The sequence below is a fragment of the Paralichthys olivaceus genome, chromosome 7, assembly GCF_024713975.1.
Source record: "Paralichthys olivaceus isolate ysfri-2021 chromosome 7, ASM2471397v2, whole genome shotgun sequence".
NCBI lineage: Eukaryota > Metazoa > Chordata > Actinopteri > Pleuronectiformes > Paralichthyidae > Paralichthys > Paralichthys olivaceus.
Genome location: NC_091099.1, coordinates 18163338 through 18182117, shown reverse-complemented (window position 1 = coordinate 18182117; position 18780 = coordinate 18163338). Strand labels below are relative to the sequence as shown.

Sequence of the window (18780 nt, the reverse complement as noted above, 5' to 3'; positions counted from 1 at the left end):
CTGCATTTGACAGGGTTAACTAACATCAATCACTACTCTGAAGGTCCTCTGCTCTCATAAGGCACTTTTTCTCTGTGCTTGACTAAATAATAGGATCTGGTTTCTCCTACCCAAGAGACATGTAGACGAGTCCTGCTCTGTCGAGGGAAGATACAAACTGCAGACAAGAGAAAAATAGGAAATTCCCAGACACATATTTGGTTGTACACACGATCCATGGGACTCAATGAATATAACTTGTGTTGTGATTATCAATCATTGTTTCATGCATGAGGGTGTGATCTTATTAGGCCCACAACAAAGCCTTGCTATCGTCCAGCTATTCATCCTTCAAACGGCCCTGAAACCCCAACAACGTCGTTCCCCCCAAAACATCTCCACCCCTCTGTCTACCTGCTCTAATTAAGAGCCAGTCTAAGTGCCGCTGTCAAGTTGGGCATGTCTTCCTGTCTGGGCCACACACACACACACACACACACACACACACACACACACACACACACACACACACACACACACACACACACACACACACACACACTGCTTGTCTATTAGAGTGGCACTCATTCCAGTCTGTCTATTGCTGGTGCTACTCAGACACAGACAAAGCCACTTCAGTAGACCAGCACAATAGCACATGATAAGCTTTTATCACACTATCATCTCTCACAGAGATCTCCAGCATCTGTCTCCCATCTGCATATTCTATAATATTCTTACATTCAAATGGGCACATAAGAGGGTAGACATCTGAGATTACATTGGTTTTTGGAGTCAGGTGTACTATTGTTGGCATTTGACATCTTTAGTTTATGTAGAATTTGAATGTGCTCAATGACTCTGTATGAATTTCCTCATTCAGTCCACAAACGTGTAGGTTAAGTTATTTTTGTGCCAAAGGTTTTTGTCTCTGTTTGTGATATGCACATGATAAACTGACAAGCTAACCACAATGTATTGCCAATCCAATGTGTGCTGACTGGACAGTGATGATAATAATAACTTTATTTACGTGGCACATCTCAAAACAAAGTTGCAAAGTGCTCATTAAAAAAAAAAGAAATAAAAAAGAAATAAATAACAAAAATAAAAAACGTTATAGTTAAGTAAATCTAAAAAGAAAGATACAAAAATAAACAAAAGTATAACATGTGTAACAAAGATTTAAACATAATCTCCCATCCAATAATAAAAGTAGAATTAGGTCAAATCAGGGAATGTGGTTCCATCAAGGTACATTCTAAGCTTTAATTTAAAGGAAGCTACCACTGATGCTATTAAAAGGTAACATTATCTGTTAACTGGGAGAGTTGAATATTTTTTCTAAAGGAAAGAGAGACTGTGCTCTATACGTCCAAACTTCAGCATGGATTCTTAACTTTCATGTCAGAAGACAGCTGATCAATCTTTCCCCTGGCATGTTGCTGCGTTCTCTACTGAAGCCTCCTGCATTGTTTTCAAAAGAACCTCAAATTTATGCTTTATGCTCCAAACCCATTGTTCTTATATTGCACATGGGTTGTTCAGTGATGGATGAAATGTCCTGCAGAAATCAGGAGCTTTTCACATGCCACGCTGGCAGGAGGGTTTTCTGATTCGGTTTTAACACTCCATATGGTACGCAGCTCAACAACGTACAGTACCCAGCTGCTTGTGACACATTTCCTGGCACAGAGAGCAGCACCAGTGGCCACTTCGACCAGACTGTCTGTCAGTTGCCATAAGGACCAAGATTTGACTCTGATTAATTGGCCCAGACGACTTGTTAGACACATGATTAGACGTTTTCTAATTAAACAGTCATGCTTCAGTGTACTAATTTGTTAGTATGATTTACTGTTTGCTTCTATCACTATTAAAGTACAGTATATAATGAGCCTATAAAGTGTTATAAGCTATTATTATTGTAATACACTATTTTCTATTCTATTTTCTTCTTCTTTTGTCTGTGTAAACACTCCTGACTTCACAGGCTGCTAAAATACACTTTAAATATGGCTTTCTATAAATGGCTCATACTTTGAATCTAGTTACTTCTCCAAAATGCATTAGCAAGACTTATCCCCGAAACAAAACAGAATGAGCACATCATCCCAATTTTAACTTCCCTTCCTCCCATTTAGCTTCAGAATTGATTCCAAGACACTGTAAATAACATTGAATGCATTAGCTCTGGGCTCGTATGCAAGTTCCTCCCTGATCATATGACACTACAACACAGACAACCTGAGGCCGTCCTCTGAGGATTTTCTCTCCATTCCACAAACTGTAGGCTGTGGACCAAAGGTGACAGGGGTTTTTCTGTTAGGGCGCCTACGCTGTGAAACAAACTCTCCGAGGAGCTCAAACTGTCTGAATCACTCTTAGAAACATGTTTATATAAATGGGCTTTTACAAGGCTTGTAGTCTAAACTTTTATTTTCTAAAGACACCTTATAACACCAATTTTATACAATGACATCATAACCCTATAACTATTTCATGTTGTTTTACTTGATTTATTTATTTCTTTTATCCTGTGTCTTTTGATTAAAGATTGTTTGACATTTAAACTGCTTAGTGTTGCTTTCATCATTTTGACCTGTGAAGAACTTTATTACTTTGTTTTGAAAAGTGCAACATAAATAAAGTCTTTTCCTATTATTTCTGCTTTACTGCTGTTATTCTTGTTACTGGTGCTTTTATAGACTGAATAAAACAGATTAACAATGACACATGCCTCATGTAATAGCAGTTTCATATTTTACTTTCCATTTACAGCTATTGTACATTTCAATTCTTGACCTTACTTGGCTTTTTTATCTATCAATTCACTCAACCAGTTTGTCTCCATGGCTGCAATAAACCTGCAATCACACATTTCCCCCCCAAAGCTCTTATCTGTTTCAGTCATAAACTTTTTCAAGGCAGTTTTCTACTATGAGGCCACTGCAAAGCGCAGTGTACCTTTTCAAAGACGTTTGAAGAAACCAAGGCCACACAGAGAGGCCGCAGGAGTGTTGTGTTGATGCTTAGGTTGATAGTCACGGCACAGCCAAAGCAAAGCCTTGTGTTGTTGGCCCTCTGTCGCACCTTTACACCTCTCTCATCTTAACCTATTGTTGCACGGCCCTTCACTGACATGCTGTTATCCCTGCATGAATCCACACGCACAATAAGGCTTAAGGGATTGTTTTCTCTGTCGTGAGATAGGCTTGTAGACCGAGACAATCCAAATGATCTCTTCGTGGTGCTCCTCAAAAGAAATTATAGCTATCTGAGAGTGTCATCTTAAATGATTTTACCATACATGTCAAAGCAAAAAGGTCTTATTGTGCAAAATGTATATCATAAGCAGCGGGGTGTTGACTTTTCCTTCTTTTGTTTTTCTGCCAGGTTGTAATTTATGTAACACACACACACATACACATGCACGCACACTTCATCTCCAAGAATGTTACAGGAATGTTTGATCTCAGTATGAGCGTTTAGTCTATGCACAAGAGATGCTTATTAGAGCTGGAGGTGGAATTTTTCCTGCATCTGATTTATATCAGGTGTAAGTCTGTGGATGGGTAATTTGGCTGATGGAAGCATTTTTATTACAGAGCTGTGGTTGTGCTGGAAATGATAGGCCTGCTTTACAGGGTTTGTGGTCTGGAGTTTAGCCCCTTGCTGTTGTCTGCAGCTGATTCTCCTGGAATGTTTGTTTAGACTCATCTCCGTGCACAAGCTTCACCTGGAATTCGTGGCAGCGTCCAGGATGGAGACGAGCAGTGAGATATCCCTGGTGAGGGATAAAAAAACCTCACAGGATTAAACATCCTGAAAAACCTCCTTTAACCACTGCAGACATCTCTCACACCATCTTAACATAATCACACTCAGTAAAGTAATAGAGATACCTCAGTACTAATAAAAACACAGACTTTGACATTAAAAACTGATGTGATCCTGTTAATCTTCAGCTGGTGCAGGATTCTGCTGCTCACATTTTAACCAACACCAAGCTTAGAGCCCATAACTCTTCATTTCTTGTCTCACGTTATTGGCTGCAAGTTATATTTAGGATTGATGTTAAGATTGTTTTAATAAATTTTAAAGCTTAGCACCATCTGGCCCGCAGCTATGGAACCTGTTTAATGCCAGATTTTAACTGGTTTTAATGGATTTTGTTTGTTTTTAATATTTTCTTTTACATTATCCTTCTTATTTTGTCCTGTGTTGTTTTATTCCTATCTATTTTGCAAAGCACTTCATAACTTTGTTTACATAAATGCTATAGGAACAAAGTTTTATTATTTTGTTATTATTATTTTATTTTAAGTGTGTTGTTTGTTTGACTGTATATGGGAACCTGGAAGGGGATTTCTGCCATAACCCCCCCCCAACACATCAGAGGGTTAATGGGACATTAACATAAACAGGATTTATTTAGGCTTACGACTATTTTAATTGCAAAGCCTGGTTGATGGCACTAATAATGGGGATTTGTTCAGTTTTAGAGTCAGTGTAATGGACTGCATGAGTTTTCTAACCAGCCAGTAACCTGTTTATTTTTGCTCTTTCAAACAAGAGAGGGAAGAACAGCTGGCAGTTATCTGGGAGTTTTCAAGTGGATCGTGATGTTGAGTTCTTGCTGTTTATTCCAAAAATGAAATATACAAAATACTGATCCTAACCTTATGACCTGCTTAACCTCCAAATTTACTCTATAAAGCACAACAGACAGTTTGCAGTCGTGTGCAATGTGGCAGATGTATCACATGATCTGCTGACTGATCAGTTCAACCTCATCGGACTTTTCACCACATTCATTCACAGCACTCAGATATATCATGATTTGAAGGGGCCTATAACACCGTAATGTTTCTAAATTTATCAGAATTTGTTCAAACTTGACTTACTGGAAAGATGACGGGTCACCTCTTGTTATAAACTTATTTACAGTATGTGGCACAGACCAAAAAGTTACAAATCAGTTCTGGAAAGTTTTAACCACCAGGGTGAATTGTCTTAAGTCTCTTTGCATTGGGTGGTGGTGAGTCCTCCAGCTTGACTCTGACCTCCATTACACATCGACCGGGGGGAGACCAGTGAGGGATCAAACTCTGTTGCCACAGTAGTGACATGTTTGGTTGGGGCTAATGATACTAGTATCAGTGTACCTGTATCACTTGTAATGGAGGAGGCACACGGTTGTCCACACCCTCACCATGACAACACTGGAGTTAGCAAAAGTGCAGAACTCAATATTCCTGGTGGATGCAGAGTCTTCACATGTATGATAAGTCCATTTTAATTTAATTGGTATTGACATTTTTTCCATTACAAACTAATCTGCTGAGAGCAGTAATGTTCATGTCTATAGAGTGTGGTGTCGTCACATTCCTTTATGAAGAGGCAGCAGTGTTTCTACATCTGTTGTTTTCACAGCCTTTTCTCTTTCACACGCCATCTTGGCTCAGTTCAGCTGTCGAGGCATTACGATAAAATTATGTGAATATTTGTTCTCCTTGCTGTCATGATGATTCTTCCTGTATGATGTCTCACTCTCTGAACACATTATACCGTATCAGGGTGAGTCATACATGCATCTCTAACTGTTGCAACTGGCAAATGGGAAACTCAACCAGCATTTTCTGCATTTTCATTGGGGTGGTAAGTGTAAATTTGTCCCTCATGAAGGCCCACACAAAGCCTTAGCCAGACACATTATGAATGTTTGTATTTGTACTTCATGACCTCAGAAGACCTACAAAACAAACAAAATTCGATTTGGATGAACTGTTGTTTTTAATGTGCAGACATTAGCGGAACATTAAACTGAATCCAAAGACCCTTCAAGGCAATCAAACTCCATTTTTCTTCCAACGTCCTGTTGGAAAACATGTACTTTTTCAACTTTCATGAGTCACCATGAAGAAAATTATAAAATGATTTTGCTGCAGATCTGAGATGTGCTGGAAGCCTGTTGGTCATGGGTTTTCATGGCATCATGTAGTGTTTAGCGAAAATGCAAGGACCAGACTGAGGAACTGCTCTGTTAGGGATATACTGTAAAATCCTTTTCCAAACAGAGATTAAACAAGCTATCTTTGTGTAACCATGACAAAGAAAAACCTGTGATCACATTTCTGAGGGCAGGATGTGTGGTCATTCAAGCTTTTTGGTTTGCACTTCATATCAACTGAAATGTAGAGGTGGAGGTGACCTCTCCTTGATGATTCTCAGACTGTGCATCATTCGTGTGAGCAACTCAGGTTCTTTAAGGTCTCATACCAAAAGCCCTCCAGTTGGAAGGACCTGGCTTTGATCTGCCATAATTTCACGTGTCTGCTCTGCTGATGAAGATAGTGCTTGGAAAATCCCTTCGAATCTACAGCTGTCTCCAGTTTTTATTTGGATCCCTGGTCATGTTAAAAATACACTTAAGTTATGACCCTCTACTTGTACTGTGTTTTGTGTATTTATTCATAAGAATAACAGAATCATATGAATACCAAACATTTAGTCATTTAATCTATCCCTGTTATCCCAAGAGACAGATCTATAGGTTTGAACCCTAGACTGTATATAAAGATGGACGACATGTCAACTCCCCAGAAGTGAAGCGCCTCGATCGCCCCCTGATGGCTGACTGCAGTATAGGTCCTTCATCACGCCCTCCAACACAGGACATGGACCAAACTAAAAAGTAAAAGTACACGTCCAATGACTTCTATTCAAAGATGGTTTCTGTCATTAATTAATTTAGTTGTTATCACACTGATGTTTGTTTGTTTGTTCCACTGCTCATTTTTCTAAAGTTTGGTTTTAGCAAATTATTTGAAGCTGTAAAAGTGCACATATCGTTAAGACCTCAATACCCCGGCTCCATCCCCCGATCACTACTGCACAGACTCTGGCTCAAGATGGCAGCATTTGTATCCAGGTTATTTTGGCTTCATGTCTGGAAAGTGGGAGGACGTGAAGATGCATCATCCATCTTTATATACAGTCTTTGGTTCAAGCTAAACATTACTAACATTGGTCTGAACTTTCCAACCCACAAACACGTCCTTATATTGAGATTAGTTCACCCATTCTCTGCTAAATGTAATGTTTGATGAAGCAAACATTAACCTGCTAATCGTGTGTTAGCCATTTGGTGTGGAGATTAAACACACACACACACACACACACACACACACACACACACACACACACACACACACACACACACACAAACACCTGATGTATTGAAATTGGTGATAAATCATTTCAGTCTAAATCAACATAAACAGTATTTCAAGTCAAGTCAGTTGAATCTCAATAGCCCACAGACTGTATATGAAGTCAGATGGCAAAGCTCCCCAAAGATTAAGCCAAAGGTTAAACCAACACAGGTTTGGTTTAAACAGTAATTGGCCATTTTGCTTTTTTTCAAGAAAAAGGGAATTGTTCCTGTGCAGAGGGTTTGCATGTGAGAAGGCAAATGTTTGAGTTGTTTGATTGATTTTCTAAAACTTTTCTCAGATAAAATTTGCAGCTAGCGAGTGTTGATGATGTCTGTAACACACATCAGAGGCAAAAGTGAAAAAAAACAAATGAAATACAAATAAATTAGGTTGAAAAAAAGTGCTATACACGAAGAAGGCACAGAAAAATATGTCAACTTGGAATAACAACAATATTCGAGATTTTGATGATGAGGGTCAAAGTGTTGATGTACTGTAAAACAAAAACACGTGAATTCTGCACTGGAATTTTTATATTATGTCCTTCCTGCTCTATCCAGGCGCCACCCCTGGCCTGAATGTTTCGGACATTTTACAGTTGTTAACACGTTTGACCCAGACAATGTCCTGCTGTGTTCCTCATGTGTGAAGGAGCAAATTGGGTGCGGACATTTTCTGGAGTTAATGTTGGAAAATGGCTTCTGATGGATGCAGAAGCTCTATATATAGAGGCACTGCATGAATACTTGTGTTAAAAGATAAATGTGACTATAAAGTTCTTTGAGTGGTCGTTAAAACTAGAAAAAATGAGTCCATTTACCGGTTAACTAACTCATCGCTTTGTTTGGTTTAACTTTTAGAAAAAGGCCTGAGGTCAAAGAATGCCGTGTTTGCTGAAGAATGCTAAACGGTCGTAATCATCTCTGTATTTTCAGACAAATCTGATGAAAAAGGCCACGGTTCTGGCTGACCTCTGATTTTCTGATTTGGTTTTTTCATGTTCCCCCAGACTTGGCAGCACATGACAACTAAAGACCTGTAACAGGAGTGATCTGACATGAGTATAAATACCTTCCATGGATAATTGACCCTTTTCCTGGACACACGCACTCCAAAGATCAAAGGGTAAATCCTTTAGACTCCAAGAGCCACTGATTAAACACATTTCACAAGTATTTCCCTCCATATCCAGGGCAGCTCGAGCGAAGACGTATGAGATGTATTTCATTAAGTTTTATCGCCCCCCTCTCTTGTGTGTTGTCAGTTACATATGTAAAATGTGTGTGAGAATACACATGCCTATGTATGTGCATGTATGTTGCTGTGTCTAACTATGTATATCACATACATTTTTAGCAGGCGAGGGGAAGTGACTTGGCGCGCTGCCAGCCAAGTCTCAGTGTTTCTCAAGGAAGACAAATGACATTGTTCCAGGAGCAGATACCAGCTTTGCTGCCAAATCCCTGCCGGCTGGACTGAAATTTCAGCCATGTAAAGGGAGCAGGAGTGGAGCGGGGGCCCTGACAAAAGATGACATTGGCTTGTAAGTTTTAGGCGATGACGCTCAGGGGGATTCCATTGTGTGGCTGTCACACAGCATTAAGCGAGAGAGCAAACACTTTCATGTGTGGATTACCATTTACCCATTGGAGATAACAGATATTTGCCTTAGCTAATCCATCCCTCTATTGATTTTTTTCCCCTTTAATAACTTCTTGCAAGCAAGCAAATTTTAATAAGTGCAAGAATGCTGACGTGTAAGAGGCTTGAACAAAGGGGCTGCGTTTGACACAGATAAGCTGCTCAATAGGTTTCATACAAACAGAGATGTAAAGATCAGTCATTCTAACTTTATCTGTAACAAACCATATGTGTAAACACAGTGTGGTTGTATTACATGAAACCTGGTTATTAATCTTGAAGGATTGAAGGATCTTGGATAAGAGATAAAGACATGTTAAGGTTTTTTGTTTCTATTTGTGTCAATTTCATCTTACTCACAGAATACCAATAATGAATTCTTGTAATTTTTGCACTTTTGACCACTGTGACTTTTTCTGATAAATGCTTTCACACCGTTTTGGTGAGACCAATGGACACAGGACACAGGACAGAAATTGTTCTGTACTTTTTGGATCATTTCTGTCCTAGAGAGCTGAATTATGTCCAAGTTAGACAATCAGTTAGAACAGACAGGGACAGACTGTGTTTGCCATTAACTCCTGTCTGACAACTGCAGATCATATGCTACATCTATTTAGTTTGTCTATTTTTAACTTTAGGAAGTCTTTAAATATATATTAAACCCATTTAGAGAACTTAAATGACTCAGATTTCCCATCTTGTCAGAATCCTGTCATTGACATTTGCCCTGCCCCCTACAGCGACAACCCCCCTATGGAGTCATGTCACATGATGTCTCCCTACATGTGTACAAATCGTTAAAGTCTGGTGATTTTCTGTATGGATGTCGTTACATTTCATGAAAAGGACAAAAGCAATAATGAATTGAACTGACAGAACTCTTTTTACTGTTCTTCAAAAGTTATTTTAAACTAGAATGGGTGAAAACACTCCTTGAGTTACTGTAACTATGTTTCCTCATGAAAACACTGCAGTTTATTTTGCAGTCGGAAACAGGAACTAAAGCAACAAAAGTGTTGAAAGTACAGTCCCCAATAAATACACAAGTTACTCTTGTTTGAGAAACTAAACTCTACACTGTCCTGCTGTTAAGTAAATGATATGAACAATTAAACTTTATGTCTGAGTTTCAGACAGGAAGTCACAGACAGGATTAAGGAAGTTAGGAAGACAGAACAAGACTTTGGTTTTTGGATTTGTTGACTTTAATAAAAATATCGAATATAACCCTCCTCATCCACAATCTACTGCACCATCTAAAAAACCAAAACCTTTTCTCATTCTGAAATATAATTTTCTTAATTTTTGAACAAAGAAACATCAGCGTTGCAGTTATGGAATTAATAGCAGATACAATGACATTATTAACATACACTAAAATGGTCACATTAGAATGGTATATCGATACTAAGATTCTTCCAGCACAGTTTATTGTAAATTAACATGTAGCAGGAATCACACTTCTGCTCTTCTATACTTCTTACAACGCCACATGTCACATTTACAGCAGATTTAACCCATCAGTCCTACAAAGATATTGTTACAGTGATAAAGACTATGCAGGATTAAACTGTAAACTTTCAGTCGCATGTTTCAGAGCCACAAATAGTTGGATTTTTTTGTCACTGAAAGTTTCTTGAGGGAGACACATTCAGATATTTGATTTCTTGGTCCTCGGCTTCGGCATAGGTGAAGGTTGTTTTGACTCAGTGACAGTGGACAGCTGCAGAGGGCTGTTTCCAGTCTGTGCTTCGGGTGGAGAAACATTTTGGTAACTGGCTCTCGGTGAAGGCTTGGGGCTCGGGGGACGAGGATCCTCAGTCGGGTGCATGGTCTCATACTCTGGGCTGATGGAACCCGGCTCTTGCTTGTTTAGAGAAAGCATTCTGACGTCCCCTTTCTCCCTGAGTCCTGTTTGAGTCCTGTTACGTCTGTAGTAGATTAATAATACGATGATAATGACGATCAGAAGCAGAATCACACTCACTCCTCCTGTGACTGCTGCAAAAACAGTTTTGGATGGAAAACAAAGCAAATTCGGTGATGGACTTCTGCAGTTTGGATGAACAGTGTTGCTCCTCTCCCTGCTGACTTTGTTTGCGATGCTACATGAGAAGCCCCTTGGCCCTTTCATATGCGCCAACGACACGCTCAACGTTTGTCTTATTTCATTTGTTAACATCACGTCATTGAGCATCCATGAGAAATCCAAACCCTGAGGTTTGGCTACATTGCAGTTTAGATCAGCAGCGCCGGACTTGACGTCACACACATAAGTTAGTTGAGGTTTTGATACCTTGCTCATCATAAAGAGACGACCCTGCCATTCTTTAGCCAAAGTATCGTCTGGATTTAACACAACTGCTTGGTAAGCGCCTGCACTGGAGAACTGCAGGTTCTTCAGCTGAAGAGATCCGTTTGCAGAAATATCTCCTGGCTTTCCAACATTCACTCGGCCTTGTTGTCCGAAAAACACGATTGTCTTATTGTGGGTCCATCTCAGCGTATGTCTGTTTGACAGTCCCACAAAGTCAAGAGGCAGAGTCAGACTCTGTCCAACTGCAGCATAGAGTTCGAATGCTTCCTTTGCTGCTGAGATGCTGACGAATCCAGACAGAATGATCACAGCAAAACACGCCATGATAAATAAAGGGAGCCCAAGATGTCTCTTCTGAATGTTGTCAAGAAATTTGTGATTAATAATCAATCACTTGAGTGATCTAATCCATTCAAGCAGTGATTGAGATGCCGTCCTGTGAAGATGAGACCTCACACTGACGACCCAAAATATAAGTGGCACACAAATGACAAATGCCAAGAGAGGTGACTCTTCAGCAGGAAGGAAAATCTATTAGCCAAGAGTCTAGTTTCAGTTCTCAGAAGATGACTAAAGTCATGTGTCAACTACCAGTTTCCACTCCTGTGTTTCAATCATGTGTTTAGAAATCTGCAGCTTGTATATGTAATGTGGTTACGTACCATGATGATTCCAGGCATGACCTGATGGCAAAACAATTGTGGTCAAAGTATTTCTAAAGTTCCTAAAAAACACAAATACTTAAAGTAGAGGAAAGAAAAACAATAACAAAAGAAAGAAGAGAAGGGAGAGTGAGAAAAGGTGTCACAATATAAGTAGTCTTAAGTCAAAATAATGAATACATAGCCATAATTAAAATTACAGTGTGTAGAATTTAGTGATACCTAGTGTTGACGTTGCATGTTGCAGCTGAACACCCCTCACCTCACCCTCTCCTTCCAAACATGAAAAAGAACCTGTGGTAGCTTCAGTTGTCATAAAAACTCAAAAGGTGTTTAGTTTGTTCAGTCTGGACTAATGTAAAAAACATGGCGGCCTCTGTAGAGAGGGTCCCCTCGATGTAAATATAAAGTATTTAAATATAAAGGGTCTTTTCTAGGGTAAAGAAAACTACAATTCATACAATTTAGATGAAACAAACTAGTGAAAACATCATGAGAATTATTCTACATTAAATTTCTGCCAATAGATCCTTTCACCTAAATGTTACACACTGGACCTTTAATGCAGTCATGATGCGTGACACATAGATATTTTACTTTTCTAAAAACAGTAACAAATACTCTAAAACAAGTTTATAAGTATTCAAAATTTTACCCAGAGCATCAAAAAATACTTTGCATTATTATGTTATATGCGCGCAACAGAATCACGATTAAGTATAATCATTGATATTTTCATGTGTAGAAAACAAATATAATACAATATATTGTTGCAATTATGTAACAACAATACAATAACATGTAGGGCTTCTTTTATTTACTTGTACACATGGACTACGATTACAACAAGATTGCTTGATATACAATATGCCTACACACAAATTCTATTAAATTCTATATTCTCCCATTACATTACTTTACATATCATTTACACCAAATTTTTTTTTTTTAGAGTTGATGATGGTTATTAGCTTCCTTCATCTCTATCAGACATTTTCTTACGTACAAATACTTTGACACACCTTTCCATTATGTTAAAAAATTCTAATCAGTGTTGTAAGTATTGTAATTTGTGAGAGGGATCCCTCACACGTGGCTCTCTCTGAGGTTTCTACGTATTATTCCCCTGTTAGTAAGGTTTTTTTTGGTATTTTTTTCTGACTATTGTTGATGCTTAAGAACAGAGGATGTCGCACCTTGTTAAGCCCTATGAAAAAAACTGTGATTTATGAATAAGGGCCTATGTCATCATTTATTTGTTTATTGTATTTAATATCAATAATATTGGTCTGTTATGTACAGTAAATTGCAGCTGAAATGGATTTAGTGGAGTTAAAAGTACAATGTTTCCCTCTGAAATCAGGTTAGACAGTAGATAGTTTCAATCATTTTAGAATCAGCCAGTCAAGTCTATGGGTAGGAACTGGTTGGCATATGCCACTCAAAACTCTGCCTGTCAGAACTTTGTTGTAGAAGTCCATCCTTTGAATCAAATGACTATGATAGTGTCACCTGTACTTCCACTGAGAATCACAGCAAACAAGCTCAAACAAGCTAATTGTGTACCTGCCAGGGTTGAAAGTGACTGAGTGGCTGGTGAAGCAGCTGAAACACAGATGTTTTCCTCAGTAGTTGGTGATTCAAACACGAGCAAACAAGACCAAAGAAGCAAAAAGAACAAAACAAAAGTCAGTGTTGGACATTAGTCAGGCGGCCACAGACATGCTGCTCATAAAGTTCTGTATGTGCTAAGGCAACTCTTCTCTGAGGGTTCAGATTTTATTTAATGCAGCTTTAATTTGACTTAAAAACAGACCATTAAATAGGAAAGTGTGTTATGGCTTTGCAAACAAAACACAGTCATCAAATCACAGTGGAATATTTCAGATATACACAATGCTGAATATTAATTTATTGAAATACATGAAGGTAGTTTAAAGATTTACTGTCAGTCATGTATTTTCCATGTTGGCTTTTCCACTATTTATTCAAGTTATTGTTTTTTCTTTGTCAAAGAATACAGATGATTTTTATTTGTCGGCTCTAAATTGATTTAGTCACGGCTGCCTTTTTTTGATAAAGCAGCGGAATAATGAAAGGCCACCACCTCGTGTTAATATTTGTTGTAAATGCTTTTGTTCTAATGGCCTCTGCTGAGCAGCTTAACTAAAGAGTGAGCATGTTTGTAATTAGAGATGGTGGTGATGCTATCATTTAAAATTTAAATCACATTATTCCAATACATCTCCTTCTAAGCCACACAACATTTGATTTCATTTTAACAAACCATAACAGAGGCTCCAGTCAGATCCAGTCACATTCTGACCTTATTTGACTGAATGGTTTTAATCCAAAAATGTTCATAGCTCAGGCTAATTTCAGCTCCCTTGAGTTTTTAATTTAGTGTGTCTGAAACATTGTTTCATGTTGTTAAATAAACAATTTGCTTTTGAATGCAGTCCAAACATTGTAATGAAGTTTCAGTAAACCCCCTGCAGCTTTTCCAGTAAACCAACATCATCCCATAACTCATGCCATCCTCAACCCACACAACACTGCATCTGTAACTGTGTTGGCTCAAGTTACACTGGAAGGAGTTCACATTACACCACACAACTATAATCTCATGCATTAGCAGTGATTCACACTCTTTGTGAGACTCTCAACACCTTAAAAGATACCCGCAACAAGAAGAACACCTGTTTCTCTCCGTTTCACCGTCATTACACTTTTTCCTCCCCCGAGGGAATAGATTGATGTAAAATGTTAGCTATTCAGGGGAGGGGTGTACCCAGAGCTGAATGCAATGAACTCCTAGTTAAAAATGTTGTAAAGATTATATCTGCCATCTGACAGTGTGCCGCGCGTGCAGAGTCGAAAGCACCAGGTTTACGTAGAGGTTTAAGAAGAGGTGAGCAGACCTACGGTAAGCTTGAGTTTTATATCACAGCTGACATGAGCCATAGGAAGGTGCCTTGTCCACACTCAGCACCTCTTTTGATCAACGTCTGCAACACCAGTTCCATCTTGCAGGACCTGGCAGCAAAAACCACAAAAAAACGGAAACAAAAATGCAACGGCGCCCGTCAGCTGGAAGTTTCATGACCCAGCTTTTTACAGTTTTAGTATCCACTGCAGTTGTGTCAGCACAACCAGCCGAAGATAAATGAATCGAGAAAATGAAAACATTTATCAGATTTTTTTTCTTTCATAGTGTAAGGTTTTATGTTCAGTAATGATCCATCTGGTTTCTATGTAACTCTTACAAAACCAACACATTTCACTAATAAATCAAAACCAATTATGAGGAAAATTGCACAGACATATACGTGGACATTTTGGATTACTAACTTGAATGCACACCTCAGTGTTTTACAGTTTTAGCACAGTTTTGTTTTGCTTCTGTGATTCAGCACTTTGTATTTACATTCAATTGGGTTTAAGGGCACTTTCACACCGACCCCAGACCTTCTGACTTTTCAGTTTAGTGCCTCAGACCACGGTCTAGACCAACAGACCAAAGGAAGTGGTCTCAGTTCAGATCAAACTCTCTGTACAAACCAATCTATAGGTAGCCAATGCAAGTAGGTATGAGGGGACATACATATGTCAAACTAAATTCTTTAAATTCACAACATAAATGTGAAACCAAACAAAGACATCAACTTTGGTTGTGACTGTCAGGCGTGAAACCTCCTTAGACTTTGAGGTCCAATCACTGACTTTAATTTTTAACTGAGGGCAACACTTTACCTCAGAGAAAGGGTTTATTTCAAATTCAACAGACTGGAGCAAAGTCAAAACAATGAAAAATGCATCACTAATTCTTACAGACTACAAAAATACATTTCATACATATTTTTTAGGGACACTCATGAAGCTGACACTGATTCCTGTTTCAGTTCCCTTCTGCTCTTGTCATTTACTGATTCCTGTCTTCGTCTCATCTGCAGTCTTTCCTCACACCAGACGGACAACAGAGTTATTTAAGGGGAACTGAGCTGCAGTGGGTGCCTTTGGAAACTTTAGGGAAACAGAAGTAAACTAAACTATCATTATTATTATCCATGGCATGTTTTATGAATCTATTAGTTCATGATGACTGCACTAATTGCAAAGGTCAAAGTGATACTTTCAATCAGTATTTTCTCCCATTGTCAGATCAAACCCAATCATTTTATCATCCCTCTTAATCCCCTTCTGTAACATGCCCTGTTAATTGGCTACAAAGTAACGTCTGAATAGACCGGGCACGGGTTAATTGGCCTCAGTTCCTGGTCCTCTGAGCTCTAGAGGCAGGGCGCCCATCTGCCTAGCTGATGTTTAATTCAGGGGCCCAGATGGAGGCGTAACAGCCTGGCTGTGAGATCCCTTCCCCACACTTTCACCAGACGTGGCTGTGGCTCAGGATGGCCCCGAGGGGATGGGGGGGGGGGGGGGGGGGGGGGGTCTGGGTGCTGGCCCCTCCTGCTCACCAAAGTCAATGTAATCGGGGGGGACAGTGATGTTACTTCAGTCAAGTGCTGTTACCTTGAACTGGAGGGAAGATGCTTTGTAAGGGCCTAATCCAAACAAATACAGCCAAAGAACTGGCATGATCAGGAAACAAATTATAATCCATCCATCATCAGTGCAGCCTTTGAGCAGAGCTGGAGCCAAGCCCCAACTAACATTGTGCGAATCACAGGACCAACATTCAGATACAAACAACCATTTACACTCACATTCACACCTACGGTCAATTTAAAGTTAACTTAACCCCAATCTGTATGTCTTTGGAGAGTGGGAGGAAGCCAGAGTACTCAGAGAAAACTCACGCAGACACGAGGAGAACATGCAAACTCCACATAGAAAAGCCTGTCCACTGAGCCACCATATATATAGCTTTCTGCATATGAATGTAGATGAAAAAAGCTGATTGCAGATGCATTTCAGTCAGTTTAATTGTGGTCAAAGCCTGCTCAAATGTGATCTGTCAAACTAGAAATGAAAACCAGAACATCTTGTCCATCATCTACAAATTCTGCATATTCACACAGAATCGGTTAATAGAGATTACTATGGCTATACCTTTACATTTGGGGGAATAAGGTAATTTAGATAATTGTTTTCTGTTGAAAAAAGAAAATATCTTGTGTGTGCTACCAAGACTTGAGAAACCTCTAAAGTTGGATCCATTGCCCCTTGTCTTTCAGGCCTGGAGCACTGTCAGATAAATCCAACGGGAAATTGTCCATCCCACCAAAAATGTTTACCTCCAACTTGGGTGCCATCCAGGAAAATGTCCTCTTTTAAAAGAAGATTTTCTGTTCATATGAAAGATTTGCAGTCACCACAGACTACTCAGTCTGTTCTGCTTCTCCCAGTTTGAGTCATTTGAGAAGTATTTTTTTATTTGGCTGCCATGTCCATCAACATGCTCAGTGTTGTGTCTGATTTTCATTGCACTCGTGTCTTAGTTTGAGAAGGAAACCTGGATTGTGAAAATGTTGTCTGCGTTGCATCAGTAGGTGTGGTGAAGTAACATGGAAGATGTTAAGAACCTGGTTGAGTCTTATTTGTCTCAGGAAGTACACACATGGAACTGTTGTGTTTCACTGAAACCGCAGGAGTCTGTCAGGGCTGATTTAGATGAGCAACAGAAAAACAAGGAAACAATTTGTTCTACTTTAAACTCCAGAAAGGAATCTTGTGTATATCATTTTTATTTCCCATCATATCCTGTGTAGCTCCTTTATATCCTTCCTTTATTCCCCCTTGCTGACATGATGGCATGTTTGAATGTTTTAAATGATCACAGTCCCTGCAAGTCAAAGTCACTCCCACTACTTCCCCAAAATGGCCATAGAGACAAAAGCCAGACCTTTTCTTTTGACAGGGTTCAAAAGATCACAGTTTATATTTCCTCTTGCATTACATGGGACTCTAAATTGTCTGGTTTTTTGGTGGTGGAGAGGGGGACACTGCGCTTCAAACACAATAAGGGCTGGGGCTTATCATCTCTGACTGCTCCGATGTTGCCATTGAGGAGGAAGCCGCTTATATCATCTTTGTTTTGCTCGGGCCCAGCTGTTTTTGCTCACAGGGTTGGAACAGCTATCTGCAGAGGCTGAAGAGCTTTGATGTGCGCATGGAGGCAACGCTTAAAGGGGAATCCTTCTGGCACCGATGACCCCAAAACCTACCTCCCATCAGTCTGCTGGAGTTCAAGTTTAAACAACTGAAAAGGATTTGTTTTTGTTACCCTTTTTCCCTTTTTTATGGCTGCAGGGCATCTGTTCTCTGTTGTTTTCTTCAACTAACCAACAAAGACTGAGGAGGATTTTTGAAAGAGACCATAAGCTCCAGTTCTCCATTAAGTTACTGTAGTTTCGTATAATTACGTCCAAAATCTACATTTACAACATGTCTCAAGTTTACACCAAATCAATCCCTTGACAATTATTTTCCAGGTTTTATCAAAACAAGACTTTAAAGTTCAAAGCCAAGTCCAGAAATTCAGTTAAAGCGAGTTTGTTGCACAGCTGGAGAGAATGAACAAACACTTGTTTTCTGAGATTTCATCACTGATTATGTCATTTGTACTTGCCTGAAGGTTATCCTGTGGTCTGCACGTTCCCTTTATGATGAATGAACAGTTAATCCTCAACAGATGAAGCATCCCACTTGTTCCAGGGGCCTTCCTTTTTCTTTGCTTTGCTAAAAATCCTTCCAAACCTGAACATTATAGCAAAACCCATCCTTTTGCCAGGTGATTTTGATGTTGAATTCCTTCATTGACAAATTTCTGTCTTATTTCCCCTTTTCTGTCAGTAGTAGGAGTTCATATTTTTTATCAGTTTAAAGCCCTTTGTTTCACTCATTACTTTTGTTGAAAACATTTTTACTTTCTCAGGTTCCACTGCATCTTGGCTTAGGAAGCATGATATGTGTAGATCTTTTTATAAATGATGCTGTT

At 39.2% G+C, this 18780-nt stretch overlaps 1 protein-coding gene across 1 annotated transcript; it reads right to left on the bottom strand.

Moving 5' to 3' along the window:
* Window positions 1-10030: 10030 nt before the first annotated feature.
* LOC109624241 (T-cell surface antigen CD2-like) lies at window positions 10031-11653 on the bottom strand. Its single transcript, XM_020078787.2, has one exon. It carries the CDS (start codon window positions 11482-11484, stop codon window positions 10495-10497), a length of 990 nt encoding a protein of 329 aa, XP_019934346.2. The 5' UTR covers window positions 11485-11653; the 3' UTR covers window positions 10031-10494.
* Window positions 11654-18780: the final 7127 nt, after the last annotated feature.

Bases quoted from the DNA above. Each gene is read 5' to 3' on its own strand.
- LOC109624241 (XM_020078787.2), bottom strand. From the start codon at position 11,484: ATGGCGTGTTTTGCTGTGATCATTCTGTCTGGATTCGTCAGCATCTCA.